The sequence below is a fragment of the Macrotis lagotis genome, chromosome 3 (genome assembly GCF_037893015.1).
Source record: "Macrotis lagotis isolate mMagLag1 chromosome 3, bilby.v1.9.chrom.fasta, whole genome shotgun sequence".
NCBI lineage: Eukaryota > Metazoa > Chordata > Mammalia > Peramelemorphia > Peramelidae > Macrotis > Macrotis lagotis.
The window spans coordinates 227,538,024-227,560,701 of NC_133660.1; the positions used below are offsets into that span (position 1 = coordinate 227,538,024).

Genomic DNA, 22,678 nt, shown 5'->3' on the forward strand with positions numbered 1-22,678 from the left:
CGAGCTGCCCCCTATAATCATACTTTAATAAAACCAGACAAAGAGGAGTTAGGGGGTGATATGCCTTTTATATGCAGGAGTGGGAGTCAACCTGGGCTAAGTTTTCTTGTCCTCCTCTTGTCGCACACGGCAGGGCCGTCTCCTCCTCCTGTCACACACAACTGTATCTGAGGATCTCCGCCAGGTCGTAGCCAGTCACAGCAAAGGAAAAGCCCCGGGGATCACAGAATCGGGCTCCACACACCTGTGTGTCCGTCACACATTCTGCATGGCAGTGTTCTGCCTGGGGAGGAGGGAAGGCAGGTTTAGGGGTCTGCCCAGTGTGGAAGCCAGGGATCCCCTGGTGACACTGCCCTACTGGATACAGACCTCAATACAGCCACTGTCTGGGTTTCTGCTGAGCTTCCAGATATGCACAAAGGAGTCTTCAGCCCCAGAGAGCAGCTGGAGGAAAAGGGAAATGGGGCTGAGAGGCTGCCAGGGTGAAGGAAATAACCCTGTGGGGATTGCTGCCATCAGGGCTCTCTGCCGAGGCCTACAAGGAGGCTCCCACATGCAGTCAGCGATGACTCACCTTGCCCACCTCAGGTGCCAGGTCCAGGGCGCTGATGGCACGGGCATGGGCATTGATCTGGACATGCAGGGCCCCCGTGCTGGCTTCGTAGATGCAGATCTGCCCATCCCCATAACCGGCAGACACAGTGCCTTGCCATAACTGGACTGAATTGCAGGGGGTCCTGGTGAAACAGAGGACATCAGGCTGGCCTCCCTAGGGCTCACTCCCCTGACCCACCCCAACGTGCCTCCCCACCCCCCACCAGTCTCCCATACCCAAATCCTGAGATTCGGGTCAGCAGCTTAAACTCTGGCTCTGACTTCCAGACACACAGAAGGCCGGAGTCATCAGCTGTCACCACATCAGCTACACAGTCCTGAGGGAGGAGAGCAGGTCGTCAACTCCCCAAGGCCACCTCCCATCTGAGGAGCAGGGGAGCGTCTGTCTGCCACTGCCTGCTGGTAGAATGGACTCTGGAGTTGGGAATAGGGATACACAAGCATGATAACCAGTCTTCTGGCTGGATCTCTCCCTGCCAGACTCACAACCTCTATACCTACCTTCAGAACCTTCTGGTTCTGAACACCCCTGGAAGGTGGGGATCATTGTCCTCTTTGGAAGGTAACAATGAAGGCCAGAGAGAGGGAAATGTTCTAAGAGGCCAGGTCTCCTGAATCATAGACAAGTCTTTACTGAGTTTTCTCCTATTCTCATCCTGTGCCAGGGACTATGGGGGAGACCGACAGTCTAAACCATGGGTCCTGTTGCCGCAATATGAGAGGCTCTTCAGCTGTGTCATGGATCCCCTGGACAGATTTCCTTCTCATGATGTTTTAAAAAAAAATTTTTTTTTGTTGTTTTTTGTTAGTCAATGGGATTAAGTAACTTGTCCAAGGTCACACAGCTAGTGTTTGAGGCTGCATTTGAACTCAGGTTCTCCTGACTCCAAGGCCAGTGCTCTATACACAGGGCCAACTGCCTTCTCAGAATGATTTTTAACACAAACACGCACACAAATACTGAGGATTACCAAAGAAACCAATTATCCTGAAATATGGTTAGATTTTTTTATTGGGGGGGGCAAGGCAATGGGGTTAAGTGACTTGTTCAAGGTCACACAGCTAGGTAATTAATTAAGTGCCTGAGGCTGGATTTGAACTCAGGGTCTCCTGGCTTCAGGGTCAGTGCTCTATTCATTGCTCCACCCAGTTGCCCTAGATTTTTTTTTTTTATAATTTCCAAATCTCCAGGTTAAGAACTCCTGGGAGACAGGTGTCCTGTGACAACATAATTTAGTGCTAAGTTGTAAAACGTTGACACTAAACGAAAAATAGCCATTTCCAGGAGAGATTGTGTACTCTATTCTTGGTAAATGTCCATTCTTATGGAGAAGGACATGAGAAGTGGGACAAAACCTTCCCCCGGAAGGTTGGAAAACTGAGAGAAAAGATGGTTGAATGACTGTTGGAAGAAGACTTAAACGAAGCCCAACTTCAGCGACGAAGGCCAACCTGAGAGGCGACCTGCCCAAGGTCCCACACAGCTCCGCCCTGGTGTTGAGGCCTCCTAGCCAAGGCTCTTTTCCAGGACCCCGATTCTAATTTAATACATTCATGTGCTGACCTTGCAACCTGTTTCTGGGCCCGTTTCCATATCTGTAAGGATCCCTGTCCTACAGTAACGGCTTGCTTTCTCGATGAGGGGGTTGGGGTGGGAGGCAGGAAGGCTGAATGCCTGTTGAAACTTGTGTGTAATGGGGGGGAGTGAAATAAAATAATGTTTCTGCATGCCGGCTGAGGGGCCCCTCACCTGGCCCTGGGCAGGTTCGGCCGCGATGTCCGTGATGGGCGCCTGGTGCTCCTCCAGCTCCTCACTCAGCACGATGTTGTGTCCTTTGACCGGGACGTCGAACACCAGGACCCGGCCGGACCAGGTCCCTGTGGCCGGGCCACAGGACTGTCACCCCCAGCCCGGCAGGCCCTGGGGGTCTCTCCCTCCCCCAGCCCCTCCCGAGCCCCCCCCCCCGCCCTGCCCGCCTGCTCACCCACGCAGATGTAGTGGCCGCAGGCGGCGATCCCTCGGGCAAACAGGGCCTGTGCTGGGAGAGGAGCAGCGGGTCGGGGTCCGGGTCCGGGTCCGCCCCCCGCGCTCCGCTGCCCCCGCCCCCCACCCGCGGCCGTACCTGGGGAGGCGCTGCGAGTGTCCAGGGCGTGCCAGTGCACCATGGCAGAGCCGTCCGCTTCGTACATCTGGGGGCAGAGGCCGAGTGTGGGCGCGGGGAGGCGGCGGGGCCCGGCACCCCGCGCCCCCACCCCCCCTACCCGCTCACCTGCACGCCTCTCTGTGAGGTCAGCACCAGCAGCGCGCGGAAGGGCAGGACGCACCAGCGGGCCTGCGGGGCAGGGTCAGGGTCAGGGTCGGGGTCGGGGGGGGGGGGGGGGGGCAGGGGCGGGGTCAGGGTCAGGGGCGGGAGTCAGAGGGGGGGGTCAGGGGCGGGGTCGGGAGCAGGGGCGGGTTCAGGGGCAGGGGCGGGGGGGCGGGGGCAGGGGCAGGGGGCGGAGACAGGGGCAGGGGCGGGTCGGGGGCGGGGGCAGGGGAAGGGGCAGGTTCGGGAGCAGGGGCGGGTTCGGGGGGGGGCAGGGGCGGGGGCGGGTTCGGGGGCAGGGGCGGGGGCGGGGGCGGGCAGGGGGTGGAGACAGGAGCAAGGGCAGGTTCGGGGGCGGGGACAGGGGCAGGGGCGGGGTCGGGGGCAGGGAACGGGGGCGGGGTCGGGGGCAGGGGCAGGTTCAGGGGCGGGGGCAGGGGAAGGGGCGGGGGCGGGGGGGCAGGGGCAGGGTCGGGGTGGGAGCAGGGGCGGGTTCGGGGGCAGGGGCGGTTCGGGGGCAGGGGCGGGGGCGGGGGCGGGCAGGGGGCGGAGACAGGAGCAGCGGCAGGTCGGGGGCGGGGACAGGGGCGGGGGCGGGGGCAGGGGCGGGGTCGGGGGCAGGGTCGGGGGCAGGGGCAGGGACAGGGTCGGGGGCAGGGTCGGGGGCGGGGACAGGGGCAGGGGCGGGGTCGGGGGCAGGGCCGGGGGCAGGGTCGGGGGCAGGGGCAGGGGTCGGGGGCAGGGTCGGGGGCAGGGGCAGGGACAGGGTCGGGGGCAGGGTCGGGGCGGGGGCAGGGGCGGGGACAGGGTCGGGGCGGGGTCGGGGCCGAGGCAGCGGCGCGGCCCGCCCCTGGGGGGGCTCACCTGCGTGATGAGGGGGGCGCCCAGCCCCGGCCCCTCCTTGGCGCGCAGCTGGCGCTGGGCCACCGGCTGGCCGGCCGGGGCGGCGCTGAGCAGCTGCAGGCTGGGCCCCAGCACCAGCGCGAACTGCGTGAGGCCGGGCGCGGCCCGGGGCAGCAGGCTGAGGTTGTTGCACAGGGCGGCCGGGCAGGAGCGCGCGGCCACGGGCTGCTCCCGGCGGTACATCCTGGGGGCCGGGGCCCCGCTAGAGAAGGCGCCCCGGCAGGAAGGGGGCCGCGGCCCCCCGACCCCCGGCACGCGGGCGCCGCCCTGAGGAAGGGGGAGGGGAAGGGAGCGGCGGATCAGGGCGCAGACCCCGCCGCGGCCCCGCGTCTGCTCCCGCCTCCCCGGCCCGGCCCGTCGGTGCTCGCATCCGCCGCCGCCATGGAGACGACGCAGGGCGCGCCGCGGGCTGACGTCACGCCCCTGCCCGCCCGCGGTTGCCCGGGTGACCGCCAGGCCGCCGCCGGAGGGCACCGAGGCCCGCTGCTATGTCTCATGAGGGCATGGTGAGTGCGGGGCGCGGCGGGGCGGGGCGGGGCGGGGCGGGGGGAGCCCCCGGGGGCCCCCGTGCTGACGCAGCCCCGCCCCGCAGAGAGCCGGCCGGGACCGGGGCCAGGCCCGGGCCAAGGCGGAGAAGGTCCGGCCCCCCACGGTGCCGGTGCCCCAGGTGGAGATCGTGCCGGGCCGCCTCAGCGAGGCCGAGTGGCTCTCACTCATCGGCATCGAGGAGGGGGAGGACGTGGTCGGGGACGTCCTGGCCGAGCTGCTGGCCCGAGTGATGGACGCGGCCTTCAAGGTCTACCTGACCCAGCAGGTGGGCGCCCCCGCCCCCGCGGAGCCGAGCCCCTCAGAAAGGGCCCCCAGGCTCAGTGAGCCGGTCGAGCTTAGGAGGTGGCCTCGGTTCGTGGCGTGGGGCGGTCGTCAGACCCTGCAAGGGCTAGAATTGGTCCCTGGGGCTCCCAAGGGTCTCCTCCTTGTCCCAAGCTCAGCAGCCCGCCCCCCCCTCCCGCTTCCACCTCCTTCACCTCCTTTTATTCCCCCCCCCCCCCCCAGTGCATTCCATTTACCATCAGCCAGGCCCGAGAGGCCATGCTGCAGATCACCGAGTGGCGATTCCTCGCCAGGGACGAGGGCGAGACAGACGTAGCCGAAGACCCCACGTGGGGGGAGGACGAGGAGCCCAAGGCCAGCACCACGGACACCTGGGCTCAAGGCTCTGTTCCTGTGCTTCACGCCCCTTCCCCTGCTGTTCCCTCAGGACTTGAACTGTCCTCCCACACTGAGGTTAGTCTAGAACTGACTCCAGAACTTCTCCAGTTTCCTCCCATCTTCCCCTTCTCCCCCCTCCCCACCTCCCAGATCCTCTCCCAACGGCTAGTCCTCCTCCCTAGACTACCTCTTGGATGATGTAGCAATGAGTAGCCTCACTCTCCTGTTTCCTCCCTCCCTCCCACCAGGGCACAGAGAGTGGGGACCAGCTCCCCTTGCAGCAGCAGAAGAATTGGAACTCAGTCCCCAAGGATCAGAACTTGTCTTTCTGGGAACCTGAGTTAAAGTCTACTGCAGGTCCCCCCCCAACACCAGAGCTCTCTTCCCATAGCTCCCAACATTTTGTCTTGCCCAACCCCTGTCAAGATTCAGCCCCTCTCCTGAGCAATTATCCCTCATCCAATGTTTCCCTGTGGGACAATACCCAGTTTTCTATGGATGTGATCTGCCCAGGGAGTCCACACCCTTCTATAGATAACTTCTCTTGGGGCACTCCTCAGGCCTCCTTAACTTCTCAGGCTGGTCCTGTTTCATCTCTTTCTCAGAACTCCCAGGCCTCTTTACATCATCCTGGGGGTGGGGACAACCCTGAGCAAATGGAAGAGACAGGTTTACCTCCCCCTTACCTTCTGTCAGTGCCTTTTCCACCATTCCTGGCTAGTCCTTCCAGGGGCCTTCCAAGAGCCCAGCCTGTGTCAGCCACCATCCCTTCGCTAACCCCCTCCTTGCTACCCGCTGCCTGGGCCAAGTTCATGCACTTACAGCGGGGACGGTCATACCTAGCGACGGGTCTGGTTTATGACCAGATGGGACAGATCATAGGCATGAATCCATTAGATCCTACCCGTCTGCCCCACCATCAAATTCAACCCCTTGCCAAAGTTGTGGGCCCCGAGGCAGAGGTCCACCCACTGGAGTCCTATAGGGAACAAAGAAAGAATGTAAAGTTTGGGAACAAGTCCCAACCATGTGGCCACCAGCGCCCTATACCCCACTTCTATCAGGGTTTTCCTTTCCCTAGCCCAGGGCTTCCCATCCCAGCCCCTGGCTCTAAGTTACCCCACCAGCACCAGTTTCCTCTGAATCGATCATGTCAGTGGTGTAGGGCAGTGGAGGGGATAACAGATCTGTTAGGGACGCAGCCACTGGGTTCAGGGATAACTCCAGGGATGGAGTCAGGACAGGTGCCAGGGTCTGATCTGAGTATGCTTCCTCAACATGTTCCAAGAATCCTTGAAGCCACCTCTCAGCTGATATGGAAACCTTCCCTATTGCTTGACACGATGAAGCTGAAACCTCATGTGAGCCTCTGGAACCCAAGCACAAACACTTATCAACATGGTTGTGTTCCGGCCCAGTTGGAGAGAGAGCAACCCTATAGTTCACTGCCCAAGGAGCCTATTGACCAACAGCCCATCCAGACCCATGCACTTAACCCGCAGGTCACTGTGACTCAGCTACTGAAGGATTCTACACCCAAAGTTCGGGCCCTTCTCCCCCAGGACACCCTCAGCACCACCCTCCCTGAGGAGTCCCTGAATGAAGAAAGACTGTGAGACCAGTTATGACATTCCAGCTCCTCTACCCAGTACCATCCTGAAATCCAAATCCCAGTTTGTCTGCCTCCCTACAATAAATACTTGTGGGGCCCTAGATGTGAAGCTGATGTATCCCTGACTGTGATTCTGATAATCCCTCCAAAAGAGGATCACTCTTTGATGTGCAAAGGCTCTCTTAATTAATTAATCCTCCACTCCCTGACTTTAGCTACTCTCCATTTAGATGGAAGACATTCCTTCCCATTCAAGAGGGACCCTCTTGAATGTTGGTACATAGGCCCTCTTCTCTCAGGGAGACAGAATATCCCAAACTGGGATATATAGACACAGCATTCTAGAAATCTTGTGTCCAAATGTGAATATCAGCAAGTATGTTAGTGCCAGGGATAAAGGAGTTTTTGAAATCATTCCACCACACAATATGTCAACCCCATTGGTATAAATGACAAGTTCCACACACAGCTATGAGGAACCTGAAGACAGAGAAGAGAAACACCCACACTCATAGGAAACCCCAAGACTGATATCCCTAACATTGAGAAAACCTGGTTCAGACATGGAATCAAAGACTTAGTTGGAAAATACCTCAGAGGTCATTGGGGCAGCTCTATCAAAGCAAGAGTATGGTCATACAGCCTTTACTTGATGACCTCCATGGAGGGGGGAATCCAGACTCATTCCACTGTAATCTGAGCAATTAACATCAAGCCTAAATCTGCCAATACAATGTCCACTTGTTCATAGTTATAAGCTTTGGAGTCAATAAGTCTAATTGTTGTTCTGTCCTAGAAGTCCACCTTCCACTGGAAAAATGATAAGGTGATTTCCTTCAACTATTCTTAGCATGAACTTTGCTATTCTGGAGTGTCTCATTCTGGATACTTTCTAGTTTAATGTTTTCTCTCATATATGACCTCTGACTGCAAATGAGATCTGACCAGGCCAATGGAGCTCTAAGTTAGATATTTTAGATACCAGGCCTCTCTGGGTAGCTTAGGGTTGCATCAGATTTTCAGGTGGCATGTCCTATTGACTTATCTCAAGCTTAGGTCTGCTAAAATACCTCCATCTTAGACTATTGTCATGTCTCCCCTGTCTTGTACTCAATTCTTTTAAAAGTTTATTCTATTTTCTTCTTCTTTTTTTTTTTTAGCAGTTAATTGCCTTTCACCCCTCATGTTGGATCCTCGTGCAGAAAAAGTAATACATAAGCCAAGCTTGGCCACAAATCAACTGTGTGTGTCAATAGATACGATATTTTTCTCCTGTAGCTCTTCTCCCACACCACCTACAGAAAGGAATTCTCTTAAGACCAAAACTGTGGTAATGTTTTTTAATTCATATTTAGGACTTTATGTTCATTATCAAGTCTTAACTTTTTTTTTTTACAAGGGAATGGGGTTAAGTGGCTTACCCAAGGCCACACAGGTAATTAAATATCTGAGGCCGGATTTGAACTCAGGTACTCCTGACTCCAGGGCTGGTGCTTTCTATCCACTGCACCACCTAGCTGCCCCTCAAGTCTAATCTTAATAGATTTGGTTCATGTTGGAATCTTATTTGGATGCAGATTTGGACATCAAACAGGTTCTATCTCATCCTTCCAACTTTGTGACATTTGCATATTTGATCAGCATAGTCCTTTGTACATAATAGATGCATAATATGTCAAATCCATGACCTCCTCCCCCCCAACCAAACCGGCAGCTTGTCAGTAACAGCATTTTGAGTTCTGTCATTTAGCCAGTTATGAATATGGTATGGAGCCTGCCACACTTCTCAATTTTGTTACAAGAATAGTTGTAGAGGGTCAGCACCTGTGAGAGTGATATTCACATACCCTTGGTGATTTTTTTCCATCAAAGATATGCATGGATTATTGCTCACTGTATGGATCTGTTGGCTCACCAGTGAACCCTGAGCTGGGATAATCTCTGGCTCTGGAGGTGGTTGTGAAAGGTTTTTCTGAGAGATAAGTTTGCAGATTTCTAAGCACAAATATTGTATATTTACCCAGGAAATTGTGAAACTGGGTCTCCTTTAATCGGTCATTCCTCAGAGAAGTTTTTGCTAAAAAGTCTGAGTTTCCAAAAATAAAGTTGGTAGATTTTCATTTCCCAACTGTGCATGTTTGGGTATGTTTTTCTACCTGACCTGACTCTTGGGAGTTCATGGCCAGACCCACACTGGAGCTATGCTGGACTATAAATAGTGTGATAATACTTTGTCAAATGCTTTACTGAAATAAAGCATACTCTGTAAACCTGAAGCATTCCCCTGATTCACTTGTAAGGAAAATGAATCACACCAGATATATAAGTATTAGCAAGTAGATGACAAGACCATGTATTAATGAGTTTAGGATGTGCAATGACTACATATTCAGATTGAAAACAGATCCTACATAATTACATTGCATTCAAATCATCTTCTGAATGTTTTCTCTGATTATAGAATTTTGCCATGAAAGGAAAAATCAAGGATGTGATATTAACATCAAGCCTGTCCTTAAGGCATAAGCCCAGGGATACAGAGTGATTTGACAAGGCAGGATAAAGTCTCAATTGACAACCCCTCATATGGTAACAATTCAACCTTAGAGCCAGACTCAGGAAGAGCCAGGTGGAAAATATTCCTGTCTGAAAAGAATGCAGTAGGAAAAATAAGCCAAAAGGATCTAACTTTTGGCTTTGTCAGGGTCATTCTCTTGGCTTTCCCCACATATAGAGCTCTGCCTGTAACAGTTCAAGATCACATTCCCCTGAAATAGCTTGTGGCAAATCTAATGGTGGATTATTGACAACCAGATGTGTGGTATGTAACCCCCTTAAATAAATTTCAGAGATTTCTCGATTCTCGAAAAGTGGGCATCAACTCAACCATACAGATGGGAGAGTGAGGCAATAAGATATGAACAACAGGAGCTATATATGACCCATCCTCATTAGTTAAAATGTGGTTGTGACAATCCAAGTGCATAAACTAAAAGCATATAATCCAGAGATGGGTTCCTCCTCCAACCCTGAGGAATGTAAGGATGTCTGGACTCAGTAGATAAGGAGCATTACATTACATTCCAGTCATGATAACATTCACCAACATCCCAGAAGTTGCTTGTCAGGGGAGGAGGGGCAGAAGAGACATAACCCATAACCCATAGCTCATTTTACTCTAATCTAAATATTCTAAAGAAATATCAAACTTTATCCCATTCACAGACAACTATACATGAATTCAAAACTGAAACATCAGTTAATAGTTCCAAGAACTTAAACCTCACAAGACAAGTTTCACTAATCATACTCTTTGACTAGATAGTATTTTTACTCATGGAGTTACAATAAGCAGTACAAGTTTTATCAGGATTCACCCTCTCAGAGATTTCACAGCATTCTTCATTTTTTTTTAAGTTAAAGCTATCCTGCTGTAAAGATTAGTCATTAGAAATCCCATCTATGTTGAAAACAAACAGATTTTCAGGAACCCAATTTCATTGTTTAGGAATTGCATAACCCACACAAACTTTTCAAAGGGCTGATAGCCTTGCCCAAAGAGATGATTTCCTGGAACCTGACAAGTTTACAAAATAAGGTGAATTTCTTCTTGGTACATTTTCTTACACAGTAATTCATTTTTTCCTTTCCCCACCTCCAAATTTTCCAATCCTTTTTGAATCTTATCTCTTATTAATAGATCTAACTGGTAGGATTTTTTTCCCCTCAACCTATTGCAGTTTATTAATTTGGGAGTCTATTGGAAGATTCATGCTTGTCCATTCTGTTACCTTAAGTTTCTCTTTTTGGCTTCCTGAAACAGCAAGAGATGAGCTCTAGGGGCAGTTGGTTCAGGAGGTAGCCTCCTCCTTAGCTAGAGAAATTTTCACTTCCTGGGCAGTATGGGGAATCTTGTGTCTGAGCAGGGGAAGAGAGGGAACCCCTGTGAGAATGGATGCCAAATTCAGCTATTCATGTAAGATGTGGTCCTGAGCAAGAAGTAACCAGCTCATGCCTGGTGAGTTCAGAGGCAGTGGCACAGGAATGCTGCTGATTGTGGATACTTAACAATAGAATTGAGTCCTTGGTCTTGATTCCAGGATAGAAGGGAGAACTGAAGGTAATAACCACTGGAGGATTCTTGGGGAGTAAGATCATTTCAACTATGGTTTGGAGGAGGAAAGAGGTTCAGAGGTTGGGTGCAAGACAAAGCTCCTGAGATTAGAGACAATATTTCCCACATCACAAACCTAAATTTGAATATAAGAAAAAACTGCTATTTTTTTTTAAATGAACAGGCAAAGAAGAACCCAACCATAGATAGTTGGTATGATAGTAGAGAAGGGATTTGTATTCGAGGAAGATGCTGAAGCAAAAAAAAAAAGCCTCTCCTATTCCAGAGTAATGTCAAATGACTTCCTACTCTAAAAGAATTTATAAAGGAACCCAAAAAAGACTTTAAAAGTCAAAAAGAGAGAATGAGAAAAGATAAAAAAGAAAACAATCCAAGAAAAAAATTACAAAAAAAAGTAGACCAACTGAAAAAGGAGATCCAGATTTTTTTTAAATTAGAATTCAACATCTATTCTTTTTTTAAATTATTTGTTTATTTAAGGCAATTGGGTTAAATGACTTGCCCAAGGTCACACAGCGAGGTAATTATTAAGTGTCTGAGGCTGGATTTGAACTCAGGTAATCCTGATGCCAAGTCAGGTGCTCTATCCACTGTACCACCTACCTGTTCCAGATCCAGAATCTTAAGGAAGAAAATGACTCTTTGCAAATTAGAATTGGTGCCCCTCAATTGGGAAATGGCTATACAAATTATGGTACATGAATACTATGGAATATTATTGTTCTATAAGAAATCATAAATGGTTGGTGTTGGAACAAAGACTGAAGCACAGTTTTTATTATTATTATTATTATTTGGGGGGGTGCAGGGCAAATGGGGCTGGATGGCCTGCTTGGAGCTGCATAGCAGGGTGATCATTGGGTGTCTGATGCCGGATTTGGACCCGGGTGCTCCTGACTCAAGGGCCAATGCTCTGTCTGCCACCCAGCCACCCCTACTATTATTACTATTTTATTTTATTTTGGGTCTTTTTTTTTTCTTTTCTTTGGTTTTTGCAGGGCAGTGGGGTTGGGGTGGCTTGCATGTCACACGGCTGGGTGATTGTTGGGTGTATGGGGCTGGATATGGGCTCGGATGCCTCTGGCTCCAGGGCTGGGGCTCCGTCCATTGCGCCACCTGGCCATCCCTACAATTATTACTATTATTTTTTAAATTTAAATTTTTTTCTCTCCCCTTTACTTTATCGCTCAAGCGAGTCTATATTTTGTGGGGGGAGGGGTATTCTGTTTACTCTTAAACAAGAATACTTTATAAAAATTATTTTATGTATCTCTTTCCCTTAATCCTAAATCCTCATACTGAAAATGATTCATCTGTAAATATATTTATCAAAAATATGTATGTACAATGCTAACCTGACTGTTCACCACTGAGGGAAGGGGGGGTGGAAAGAAATTTTATAATTTAAAAGCATACATGTGTGTATGGATGAAAAAAAAAAAGGAAAAGGAAAATTAGAAAATCAGTGAAGTTATAGGAGACCAAGAACTAATAAAACAAACAAAAAAAAAGAATGAAAAAGACAAGGTGAAACACCTCATAAGAAAAACAACAGATTTGGAGAACAGATTGAGAAAACATAAAAAAAAAATCTTGATAAATTAATACAAGAAATTAAAAAAATATATCCAGAAGTGTTAGAACAATAGGAAAGTAGAAATAGAAAAAATATTCACCAATCACCACCTGAAAGAGATCCTAGGTGGAAAACTGTCATAGCTAAATTCTAAAACTACCAGGTTAAGAAAACATATTAAAAGCAACAAGAAAAAACAAATATGGCAGAACCAAAGTTAGAATTACAAACTAGCAGTAGCTACTTTAAAAGGCCACAGGTCTTTTAAACAATATTATCATAGAGCAAAAAATTGAGGTTGTGGTCAAAAATATCACAGCAAAGTAAAGCATAATCCTCAATGAAAAATATAAAGGACCTTCAATGAATTAAAAGATTTGTTGTTAAAAAAAACCCTAAACAATAGAAAATTTGACACATGAGAACCAAGAAAAATTTAAGTTAATATCAAAGACTAATTGCGGGGCGGCTAGGTGGCACAGTGGATAAAGCACTGGCCCTGGAGTCAGGAGTACCTGGGTTCAAATCCAGTCTCAGACACTTCATAATTACCTAGCTGTGTGGCCTTGGGCAAGTCACTCAACCCTATTTGCCTTGCAAAAACCTAAAAAAAAAAGACTAATTGCAAAGGACTCAATAAGGACAAATTGTTTATTATCTATACATGGAAATTGTAAACCATATCTCTAAGATAGTTATTAGTAATTGAGTAGTTTGAAGGAAAGATTGGGTTAGAGCTGAGTAGGATGAGATTCTTAAAAATAAAATGGTCTAGGAAAAGATTTTTAAAATTACCATCTTATACAAATGAGATGTGAGAAGAATTGATACAGAGTAATTAGACAGGAAAGGAGAGCTGGTAGTTCTGGAAACTTAGTATAAGGAATGGGTTAAAGAGGGAACTATATATACATAGATACATAGATAGCTATAAAAGCCTTCTAAATTCAGAAAGAAATAAGAGGAGGGGTAGGGAGGGTAATGAGTTAGAGAGTAAAGGAACAGGACAATAGAATATATAGAATGGTATATAGCTTAATGGGGGATTTAGTAGGGTGTGTAGATCAATGGGGAGGAGTATAGACGAGTGTGTAAGGGAGGGACTCTTTAAAGGGTGATTGATTAAGAAATAGGAGGGCAATGTAGTGAGTAGAAGTAGAAGAGTGAGGAGGGGTTGCTTCAGAAAATTTTATAAAAATGAGAGATACACACAAACCAAATATATATCTATGAATATGTGTATATGAAACTATATAATGTGTATATATATATATATGTCTACATATATGTGTATGTGAGTATGTATATAAGTGTACCTATAATACATTTGTATATACATATGTATGTATTTATATATCCATGTTTAATTATCACTATCCTGGGGGAGATAAGAGGAAGAAAAAAAATGAACAGTGGAATATAGAAGAAAACCTATAAAAAAGCCATAAAATGATGGACAGTTTTGAACACAATTTATAATGTTTGTTATATAGGCTTTCTTGAAATTGAAACTTAATTGTTTTATATTATGAGTTCTCCCTGCATACAACATAATTTTTTTTATTTTGTAAAAGAAAAAAAATTGATTAGTACAGTACTTCAGTTTGTAAGATTCCTTTGATGATGATGATGATGCTTGTCCTTCATTCTCGAAGAAGACCATGACATCAGGGAGGTGATGCCATGACAAGCCCATGAATTGGATTTAGGGCGCTGGGCTAAGTCACCAGCTCAACCATCTGGGTCCAGTGGTCAGATATGGGTCAGGTCAAGATCGCCCTGGATGCAAGGCAGTCAAGGTTCAGTAACTTATTCAAGATCACATAGCTAGTAAGTGTCAAGTGTCTGAGGCAAGAATTGAACTCCTGTCCTCCTGACAAGGAGACCAGTACTCTATCCACTGTGCCACCTGGCTGCCCCTGAGATTGTCTTAGTGTCTAGTTGGATGTTCTAGTCCAATTAAATTACCTTTTGATTTGTTTCTTGGTTCACAAATCTTTTCCTTTTTCATGAGCCAGGAAGGGTTAAAAGATAGGCAGTTTTTTTTTTAGTTCCAGGTCTAATTTTTTTTCCTGGCACTTCATTGGCAATCTCTATAATCAGTGAGATGACTTTCTCTAGCTGTAAACCAATCTGTCATTCTAGGGGTGGTGGGAAATGCTCTTTATTCTCTTGAAACAAATTCCAAGAAATAACCCAATAACTTACTAGCACTAATTTCAATATTTATAAAAGAAATACAAACAGTAATATAAGTCTGAGAGGGAAAGATTATCCCTTTGCCCTTTTGTCCTTCTCTATACTCCAGAACCTGGCCATAGTTTGGGAATGTAAAGGTAGAGAGAAAAAAAATCAGTCTGAAAACTTAGAGGTTCACATTAGTTAACAAATTAGTTAACAAGAGAGACATAAAATTATTGGCAAGGCTTTTCCTTCTAATCTCTGTGAGCACCATTCCAATATTCGATAGACAAACAGGCACATAAAAGCAAGCAGACCAATAATTGCCTGAGACAGGGGTTCCAATAATAAAATTTATTCTCCTTGCCTGTTTTCCTAGAAGTCCCCTGAGACTATGTTCTCTCTCTCTCTCTCTCTCTCTCTCTCTCTCACACACACACACACACACACACACACACACACACACACACACACACACACACACACACACACACACACACACACTTAAAATTGGGCCTTTTATTTTTTACTTCTTCTGAGCTGACACTTCATCAATTAATATCCCAAATAATCTTCACCCTGTTCTTCACTTTATCAATTTCATCGAAAATAACCTTCATCTAGTTCTTCCTCTATCTGTCTCCTCTCCCAGCACCGAAAGTTCTCATCTTTGCCTAGGCTATAAGTTTTCCATTAAGTAACACAAACAACTGGTAAGAGGGTTTACTCCACCCCAACCCCACCCCTTAAGCAAATGAAATCTATCAAGGCACTAGCCTGTGTACATTTTTCTAGGTGTCCCCATACTTGTCTAGCTGGATATGGGTGACCAAGCAGAGATTGCTCTCCAATAGGCATGCCACCTCTCCCTCAGGGATGAGACTGGTCAGGTCCCCCTGAGGAAGTCTTACTCTCCAAGCCCATTTCTTTGGTATCTTACCTACTATGCCAGATATATGGGGGAAGAATCATTTTGTCCGAATTATGCCAATTGTAATACCTCTGAGATATCACAGAAAGAGGGACTTATAACATCCTGGTCATCTGGTCAGCAGCAGGACAGTATGGTGAATTCCCACACTAACCCTAGGTATGGTCATATAGCTAAAGAACAAAGAAGGCATAGGATCATCATGGCTCAGTGCCATGTGCAATTTTTCCCATGAATAGTTAGAGCTTCTTTTGCTGCTTACATTTACTCAAAGTAGCCTACATTTCTTCTGTGCAATTGTAGATCTCATTCCCTCTCTAATTTACTAGAGAATATCATAGAGTAGTATCATTGAGTCAAATGGTAAGAACAATTTAATAACTTTTGAAGGGCATAATTCCAAATTGTTTTTCAGAATGGTTGGTCAAGTCTAACTTCATTTTTTCCCTGAACTAGTTGATAGCTGTTTTTCCAAAGCCTAGACTGCATCTCAGAATATATATAGCTTTCTTCTTTATTGTCACAAATTCTTTTTGTTGTTGTTTTTGTTGTGTTTTTTGTTTGTTTGGCTGGTTTTTTAGGTTTTTACAAGGCAAATGGGGTTAAGTGGCTTGCCCAAGGCCACACAGCTAGGTAATTATTAAGTGTCTGGTCCTCCTGACTCCAGGGCCGGTGCTTTATCCACTACTCCACCTAGCCACCCCTTATTATCACAAATTCTAAAACATAGTCGATACTTCCCAAATAGCTAGGCTCCTCCATTTCTATTTTGTTCACTAGTTGCTTTTTGGGGAGAGTACAAGTTCCTTTACAACTTCTTCCACATTTGAACAATGAAATTGCCATCAAGATAAACCAAAAAAATTATTTGTTGCTCTACTTTTTTTTCTTTGAAATACAATTATCAAAGTTTTTTATTTATAAAATAAAGTTGCTCTACTTTTGACAGAAAGACTGAGCACTTCAAATATTTAAGAATTGGAGAATTGAAAACCATGTCACTATTTTGTATTTATCTTCCTTATCTGTCTTTGCTTCCATTTTCTTTGGGGTGTTGATCTGTGGGAGTCCAGGCATGAGTCTGCATCAGTCTCATGGGAACTCTCAATGTGAAAACTTCTTTTACCCAACCACATCAATAATTTGTCTACTCTCTAACTTATAGTCTTAAAAAAATTACCTGTGGGAAAGGTAAGTGACTCATGATCCTCTAGCTGCTATCTACTAGAGGTAGGATTTGAACTCAGTCTTCCTAACTCTTAAGAGCATCACCCTATACTCTATGCTAACATCATCTATGGGAAAATTATTTGACATTTTTGACCTTCTATCTGGGCTCCTTTGGCCCAAGTGCTACCTTAGATATAGGTGACACAGTTTAGTGGTGAAATAGAATTATGGATATAGATTCAGGAAACTTCATTTTGAATTCTTCCTCAGAGACCAGCTTTGTGAATCTGAGTAAGGTTTTTCTATGCCTTAGTTTCTTATATGCAAAATAGAGATAATAACACTCACAAGGTTGTTGGAAGAATCAAATAAAGTATCTTTAAGGGACTTTGCAAACTTCAAAGGATGATGTGAGCTAGCTATTATTATAGAATAGCTTGCCACCATAATAATTTTTCCTCAAGAAAGGTTTAATAACTGAGTCAGCAACCAGGTGGGGCTCTACTTGAGCCACCAACCCCTCCAGCATGTCCATGTCTGTTGTTTATGATGTCTCCTTAAAGGTTGAAGTATCACTGCTTGCCACCAGGTGATGGTCAGCCTGAAAACGACCAAACTGGTTTCCCCACTGATCCAGCAATGTCTAGCAGTCAGAGCTAAGCCATTTGAACCAACTTCTGCTGGCTAGATCTAAAAGCAATCTGGGGAATAAAATGAAATAACTGCATAAAACATTAGGGAAACTACAGTCTATAATTAGCTCAGAATTCCCTCTCCACCCCCCCCCCCCCCACTACCTCATCTGGGCTTTCCACTTTCTGGACAAGTTCCTGTGTACCCAAGTCTCAAATACCCTGCTGTGATCTCATAATTTATTCTACATAAATAGAAAGGAAACAAATGCAACCTCTCATATAAAGACATCTGCTTCTAGCCATTTCCCAACTGCTTCCTGGTTAGCTCAAGTCTTTGGACTTGGCAGAGAGAACATATGCCTGAGACTCCTGGTAAAGTTATCCAAATTCTTTCTTAGGATCATGGACTATAAACTGGTGAAAGGGAAAAGGGAAAGGAGGAAGAGATGATGAGAAAAACAATCTTTTTTACTTTCTAGCCCAATTGGATTCACAGTAGTTGACCATATGAGCATTTTGGGATCTTCTCTCCTTGAGGACACTATTAGTCTCTCTTAGGGTCAGGACTTTTCCCATGGTGCTGGCAGGGGATTGGAGGATTGTATCTGTACTTCCCAAAGTGTTACCATTCACTACTTCCCTTACCCACATAGCCACCAGAAACTCCATAACCAAGGAACCTGAATAAAGAGGAGCCTACCTTGGATGCTGCAATGTACAAATCTTATCTTCCTTCTTTCCATAAGAGAACTTGTCCCTGTTACAAACGAGAGTCCACTGTGGTCTCCATTGGAAGGAATAAGAGATGATCTCTCTCCTCTATCTACCAAGATTATCACAAATCACCCAAGCTTACTGGCAAGAATTATTCCAGAAATAGGTGCTAACAATTTAAAGAGACAAGGACAAGTAGAACTTCACGTTACATGTATACCTTTTTCTTTTTTTCTTTCTTTTTTAAGGTTTTTGCAAGGCAATGGGGTTAAGTGGCTTGTCCAAGACCACACAGCTAGGTAATTATTAAGTGTCTGAGGCTGGATTTGAACTCAGGCACTCCTGACTCTAGGGCTGGTGCTCTATCCACTGAGCCACCTAGCTGCCCCCACATATACCTTTGATAAAAATGTAAATTAGTCAATGTGGTCATCTCACAGTATGTACTAGGTAGATGGAAGAAAGGCCTTTAGTTACAGGGAATCCTTATTCTAAGGAAAAAGAAAGTCAAACCCTCAGAGAGCACCCAGTTTGAAGAGGGAGTTGTTCTCATTTGGGGGAGTGGCTCTGTCTATTGGGAAACTGAACCTTTTGCAAAGTTTCAGTCTAGTGCAGGATACACCCACAATAGAATAAGAGCCAAAGCAAGATGGAAAGAACTGGGTTAATGTTAGGGTAAGAGAAAGTGTATGTAGACAGCAGTATGGTAAAAAAATCATTAACTGTTGCATCTCTTTTGTTCCATATCAGCCCAACTGAGAGGAGGAGCAGGTAAGAAAGAATGAGTCAACCCAGGTTACCATTCATCTGTTGCATGTTGCTTTAATGTTTGTCTACCTTTATGCTGTTTCATTGGTTATTGTAGCACATGGTCATTCAAACTGATTTTGTCCTCTTTTGAGTTAAAGGGCTCAAGATTGAAGAGGGAAAAAAAAGATAGTCCATGGGCCTCAACTTGAATGGGATAATTAAAAAAATATATTTTGGTAATTTCTGAGTGTAAGGTTGCCAAGGAGATGGGGCAGTTAGGTGGTCCTGGAGTCAGGACAACCTGAGTTCAAATCCAATTTTAGACACTTCATTCTTCCCAGCTGTGTGACCCTGGACAAGGCCCCTAACCCTGATTACCTCAAATCCAGGGCCATCTCCAGTCATCCTGTTCCATCTGGTCCCTGAACCCAAATGGCTCTGGAGGAGAAAGTGAGGCTGGTGACCCAGCACAGCACCCACTCAAATCCAATTCATGCGATCATCATGGTATCATCTTTCTGATGTGATGGTCTTCTTTAAGAATGAAGGACATACAACCAAGGAGATGAGCCTCTAAATTGTGTGGGGGGTGATGATATTGGCTTTGAGTGGCATCATCTCTGGCTTTGTCTAGAACCCGGACCAGATGCTGCTTCATAAATACCAGGAAAATGAGATCCAGAGGTGGGAAATGCCTTGTCAGGCTCATGATTCTATTCCATTTTCTTTCTGCCAACTAGGAGGATAATAAAGGGACCAGACAGGAATAATAAATCCACCTTCATTTTCTCTGTCAGGTCAGGTCAGGTTAGGTCAATTGAGCTTTTGAAATTCATTTCAAAATTGTTTTGCTCAGAATATTAATGACTTCATTCTTGGACCAGATTACAAACTCCTCCCCCTCCAGATAAGGGAGGTATGAATGTTTCAAAGAAGGGATGGCATTGGACACTGGGGTGACTGTGGGTGTTCCATCTCTGCTCTTAAAAGGGTTAGCTTCCAACTAGTTTCAGTTAGCTGCTGGCATTGCTGATCATGAATGCTTGGAGTCTAGGCAGTTATATTTTCTATGTCCTTCTTTCCCTTTTCCTCCTCCTGGTTGTGCTATGGAGACTGTATGGAGAGAAGCCAAACATCTGGACTCTCCAGAGTTGCCCTGTAGATTTAACTGGGAAGGTTGCTGTGGTGACTGGAGCCAACTCAGGTGAGAACTCCCTCTCATGTCCTGGAACTCCATCCCTCTCCTTCCTTCCCTTTTCAGGATCTCCATTCCTCTTCTAGACAATGTTCTTCCCTCTGAACCCTTCCCTGGCCTCACACATAATATACATAAAGAACCTCTTCCTTCCCAGGTTTTCCCTTCCTTTCATCCTTTCATCTGGGTAAAAATTTCCATTTCTCCTCCCTCCCAAAGTCCCTATCTTTCCCACCACTATCCTCACCTAAGAGCTTCATCTTCCCTTTACCTTATCATCAACCCACTTTTCAAAACCCAGTCTAGGGTCTCCATTTTTTTGTCTCCCTCATTCATAGGTTTTACCATGAAAATAATAGTTTGTCAATTACCACACTGCCCTGGGAGTCAAGAGGATAGGATTTCAAATTGGGTTTCAGACACTTGATATTTAGTGGTATAACCTTGGGCAAGTCACTTAACCTTGATGGTCTCTCCTCTAGAGCCTTCTCTAGTTGTCCTAATTCATATCTGGCCCCTGAACCCAAATGACTCTGGAGGAGAAAGTGAGGTTGGTGACCCAGCATGGCATCCCCTCACTCAAATTCAATTCATGTGCTTGTCATGGCATCACCTTTCTGATGTTGTGGTCTTCTTAAAAAATGAAAGACATACAAACAAGGAGATGAACCTGTAGATTGTGTGTGTGTGTAAAAAGTTTGTGTGTGTGTGCACGTGTGTGTGTGTGCATGTGTGTGTGTGTATGATATTGGCTCTGAGTGGCATTATCCCTGGCTTTGTCTAGAACCCTGACCAGATCCTACTTCATAAATACCAGGAAAATGAGATCCAGAGGTGGGAAATGCCTTGTCAGGCTCATGATTCTATTTCATTTTCTTTCTGCCAACTCGGAGGATGATAAAGGGGCCACACAGGAATAATACATCCATCTTCATTTTCTGTCAGATCAGGTCAGGTTAGGTCAATTGAGCTTTTGAAATTCATTTCAAAATTTGTTTTGCTCAAAATCCTAATGACTTCATTCTTGGACCAGATGACAAACTCCTCCCCCTCCAGATTAGGGTGGTATGAGCTTTTCAAAGAAGGGATGGCATTGGACACTGGGGTGACTGTGGGTGTTCCATCTCAGCTCTAAAAAGGGTTAGCTTCCAACTAGTTTCAGTTAGCTGTTGGCATTGCTGATCATGAATGCTTGGATTCTAGGAAGTTATATTTTCTATGTCCTTCTTTCCCTTTTCCTCCTCCTGGTTGTGCTATGGAGACTGTATGGAGAGAAGCCAAACATCTGGACTCTCCAGAGTTGCCCTGTAGATTTAACTGGGAAGATTACTGTGGTGACTGGAGACAACTCAAGTGAGAACTCCCTCACATGGTCCTGGAACTCCATCCCTCTCTTTCCTTCCCTTCCCAGGTTCCTGATCCCTCTTCTAGACAATGATGTTCCTCTGTAGCCTTCCCTGGCCCCACACATAATATCATATACAAAGAACTTCTTCCTTCCCAGGTTTTTTCTTCCTTCCATCCTTTCATCTGGGTAAAAATTTCCATTTCCCTTCCCTCCCAAAGTCCCTATCTTTCCCACCACTCTTCTCACCTAAAACCTTCATCTTCCCTTTACCTTATCATCAACCCACTTTTCAAAACCCACTCTAGGGTCTCCATCTTTTGTCTCCCCCATTCAAAGGTTTACCATGAAAATAATTGTTTGTCAATTACAGCACTGCCCTGGGAGTCAAGAGGATAGGAGTTCGAATTCAACCTCAGACACTTGATAATGTTAACCTTAATTTTCTTAAAGTTAAAATGAAATAACAAAGTTAGTTTAATAAATGAAATTTAATTCTCTAGGATCTTACCAAAACTCAAGGGTGGATAGCATCCTTACAAACACCAATAGTGTTACAAAATTTTGAGGGCAATTTATACAGAATGTTCAGAGTCATAAAACCTTTGGTGGTCAACCAATCAGGTTACACATTTGTATTTTATGATTACCCAACCCATCCATAAAATCTGTTCCATGTCAAGAAAACTGACAAGATTCAATTTTGCTCCAGGATTACTGTCTCCTCACTTCTTATCTAGATAACCAAAGCAGTTTTCCTGTCTTCTTAGAATGGCCTTTCATCAGAATATTTCACAAACTTGAAAAGCCAACTTTGCAAATGCAAATTAGAGTAGGGCTGTATATCACAGATAGAGGCTATCTTTCAATCTGGAAGCACAGTCCTTATAGAGGGAAAAGGTGAACATTCTAAGCTTACAGACTTCATTTGGAGGTTGATAGAGCAACTTTTAATCAGAAATGTAGAGGTCAATAAATATTAATAAATTTTAAATATTATTATTAATTAGAATACCAGATTAGGCATTTCCCCCATTTTGATCTAGATAGACCTTGTGCATCTATAGTTCAATCATGAATATTTAAGAAGATATAAGGGAGGGGAAATAATATATCAGTGGGACTTAGATTTTCTAAGAATCATGGGCAAGTAATGTAATATCCATCACAGTAAAACAAATGAGTAATACAATAAAAAAAAATTACAGAGATTCAAAAAGGGACAATCCCTTTTCATATATATATATATATATACATAATATATATAAATGTATTTTCATATACATAAAAGCACACAGCAGGTCTGTTTATTCTGTAACACAATGCAGTTCTATGGCTTAGAGATTTTCTTCAATGCAGGTTATTTGTAGAGACTTTTCCTTTTTCTGTTGAAACTTCTTA

At 45.7% G+C, this 22,678-nt stretch overlaps 3 protein-coding genes and 1 long non-coding RNA gene across 5 annotated transcripts in view; 2 read left to right on the plus strand and 2 right to left on the minus strand.

The window, feature by feature from the left end:
- Positions 1 to 48: 48 nt before the first annotated feature.
- WDR54 (WD repeat domain 54) lies at positions 49 to 4,223 on the minus strand. The gene is made up of 9 exons (XM_074230029.1): positions 3,786 to 4,223; positions 2,886 to 2,948; positions 2,739 to 2,805; positions 2,601 to 2,654; positions 2,366 to 2,493; positions 832 to 932; positions 575 to 737; positions 370 to 444; positions 49 to 283 (listed from the first exon to the last, which is right to left on the minus strand). Exons 1-9 carry the CDS (start codon positions 4,005 to 4,007, stop codon positions 152 to 154), a joined length of 1,005 nt encoding a protein of 334 aa, XP_074086130.1. The 5' UTR covers positions 4,008 to 4,223; the 3' UTR covers positions 49 to 151.
- On the plus strand, positions 3,781 to 6,746 carry C3H2orf81 (chromosome 3 C2orf81 homolog). Its single transcript, XM_074230014.1, has 4 exons — positions 3,781 to 4,330; positions 4,417 to 4,638; positions 4,878 to 5,108; positions 5,282 to 6,746. The coding sequence occupies exons 1-4, from the start codon at positions 4,313 to 4,315 to the stop codon at positions 6,647 to 6,649; spliced, it is 1,839 nt and encodes a 612-aa protein (XP_074086115.1). The 5' UTR covers positions 3,781 to 4,312; the 3' UTR covers positions 6,650 to 6,746.
- An 8,206-nt stretch (positions 6,747 to 14,952) lies between these two features.
- Positions 14,953 to 19,570, minus strand: LOC141518217 (uncharacterized). Its single transcript, XR_012477126.1, has 3 exons — positions 19,116 to 19,570; positions 17,974 to 18,030; positions 14,953 to 17,339 (listed from the first exon to the last, which is right to left on the minus strand). It is a non-coding gene; the product is annotated as an uncharacterized LOC141518217 (long non-coding RNA).
- A 170-nt stretch (positions 19,571 to 19,740) lies between these two features.
- LOC141518218 (retinol dehydrogenase 12-like) overlaps positions 19,741 to 22,678 on the plus strand; it is a 34,055-nt gene continuing 31,117 nt past the window's right edge. The window contains exon 1 of one of the 2 annotated variants that reach the window (XM_074230035.1): positions 19,741 to 19,941. In XM_074230035.1, the coding sequence (XP_074086136.1) occupies positions 19,773 to 19,941 (169 nt within the window). In that variant the 5' untranslated portion in view covers positions 19,741 to 19,772. Of the gene's footprint in view, positions 19,942 to 19,976; positions 21,286 to 22,678 lie in introns of those variants that run through there. The other variant, XM_074230034.1, reaches the window with a different exon arrangement.

Excerpts from the sequence above, each read along its gene's own strand:
- WDR54 (XM_074230029.1), bottom strand. The coding sequence starts at position 4,007 with ATGTACCGCCGGGAGCAGCCCGTGGCCGCGCGCTCCTGCCCGGCCGCC. Across the intron at positions 445-574 it reads TGGCACCTGAGGTGGGCAAG|CTGCTCTCTGGGGCTGAAGA; the intron begins GTGAGTCATCGC and ends CTTTTCCTCCAG. Across the intron at positions 284-369 it reads CAGACAGTGGCTGTATTGAG|GCAGAACACTGCCATGCAGA; the intron begins GTCTGTATCCAG and ends CCTCCTCCCCAG.
- C3H2orf81 (XM_074230014.1), top strand. Across the intron at positions 4,639-4,877 it reads AGGTCTACCTGACCCAGCAG|TGCATTCCATTTACCATCAG; the intron begins GTGGGCGCCCCC and ends CCCCCCCCCCAG. Across the intron at positions 5,109-5,281 it reads AACTGTCCTCCCACACTGAG|GGCACAGAGAGTGGGGACCA; the intron begins GTTAGTCTAGAA and ends CCCTCCCACCAG.